This window comes from Phaethon lepturus, unplaced genomic scaffold, assembly GCF_000687285.1.
Source record: "Phaethon lepturus isolate BGI_N335 unplaced genomic scaffold, ASM68728v1 scaffold26832, whole genome shotgun sequence".
Lineage (NCBI taxonomy): Eukaryota > Metazoa > Chordata > Aves > Phaethontiformes > Phaethontidae > Phaethon > Phaethon lepturus.
Genome location: NW_010521607.1, coordinates 1,437 through 2,057, shown reverse-complemented (window position 1 = coordinate 2,057; position 621 = coordinate 1,437). Strand labels below are relative to the sequence as shown.

At 65.9% G+C, this 621-nt stretch overlaps 1 protein-coding gene across 1 annotated transcript in view; it reads left to right on the top strand.

Moving 5' to 3' along the window:
- Window positions 1–621, top strand: part of CPNE9 (copine family member IX) — a gene marked incomplete at both ends in the record, with an annotated part of 5,438 nt that overhangs the window by 3,473 nt on the left and 1,344 nt on the right. The window contains 3 exon segments of the mRNA XM_010281586.1: window positions 1–56; window positions 299–345; window positions 429–610. Of these exon segments, the coding sequence (XP_010279888.1) occupies window positions 1–56; window positions 299–345; window positions 429–610 (285 nt within the window).

Below are 621 nucleotides of genomic sequence, written 5' to 3'. Positions count from 1 at the left end.
CTCCTCTCCTTCTCTGTCGAGTCTTAGTTCACCTTCGTTGACTACATCCGGGGCGGGTGAGGGGGGGGCGAGATCCCCCCCGGCTCCCCAAGACCCCCCATGGGCGAGGGTCTTGGGGTGAGGATGGTGGTGACAGCACAGGTGCAGCCTTGGGGTGACCAGGGGCAATGGGGCTGGCAAGGGGGTGCAGGATGGTGGACCCAGGCTGAGGAAGGGGGGGCAGGCAATGGGTCCTGGGAAGGGGTGGGGGGACACACCATGCTGTGGGGCCAGCAGCCTCCCTCACTCTCCCGCGAAGGACACAGCTGAATTTCACCGTCGCCATCGACTTCACAGCATCCAACGGTGAGTGCAGCCGGTGGGGGTGGGGTGTCCCCGTGGCCATGGGGCCAGCTGTGGGATGGGTGCTGATGGGTGCTGTGCCGCAGGGATGCCGTCGCAGCCCACCTCGCTGCACTATGCGAGCCCCTACCAGCTGAGCGCCTACGCCCTGGCGCTGAAGGCAGTGGGGGAGATCATCCAGGACTATGACAGCGACAAGCTCTTCCCCGCCTACGGCTTTGGCGCCAAACTCCCACCCGACGGCAAGATCTCCCACCAGTTCCCACTGGTGGGCCCTGG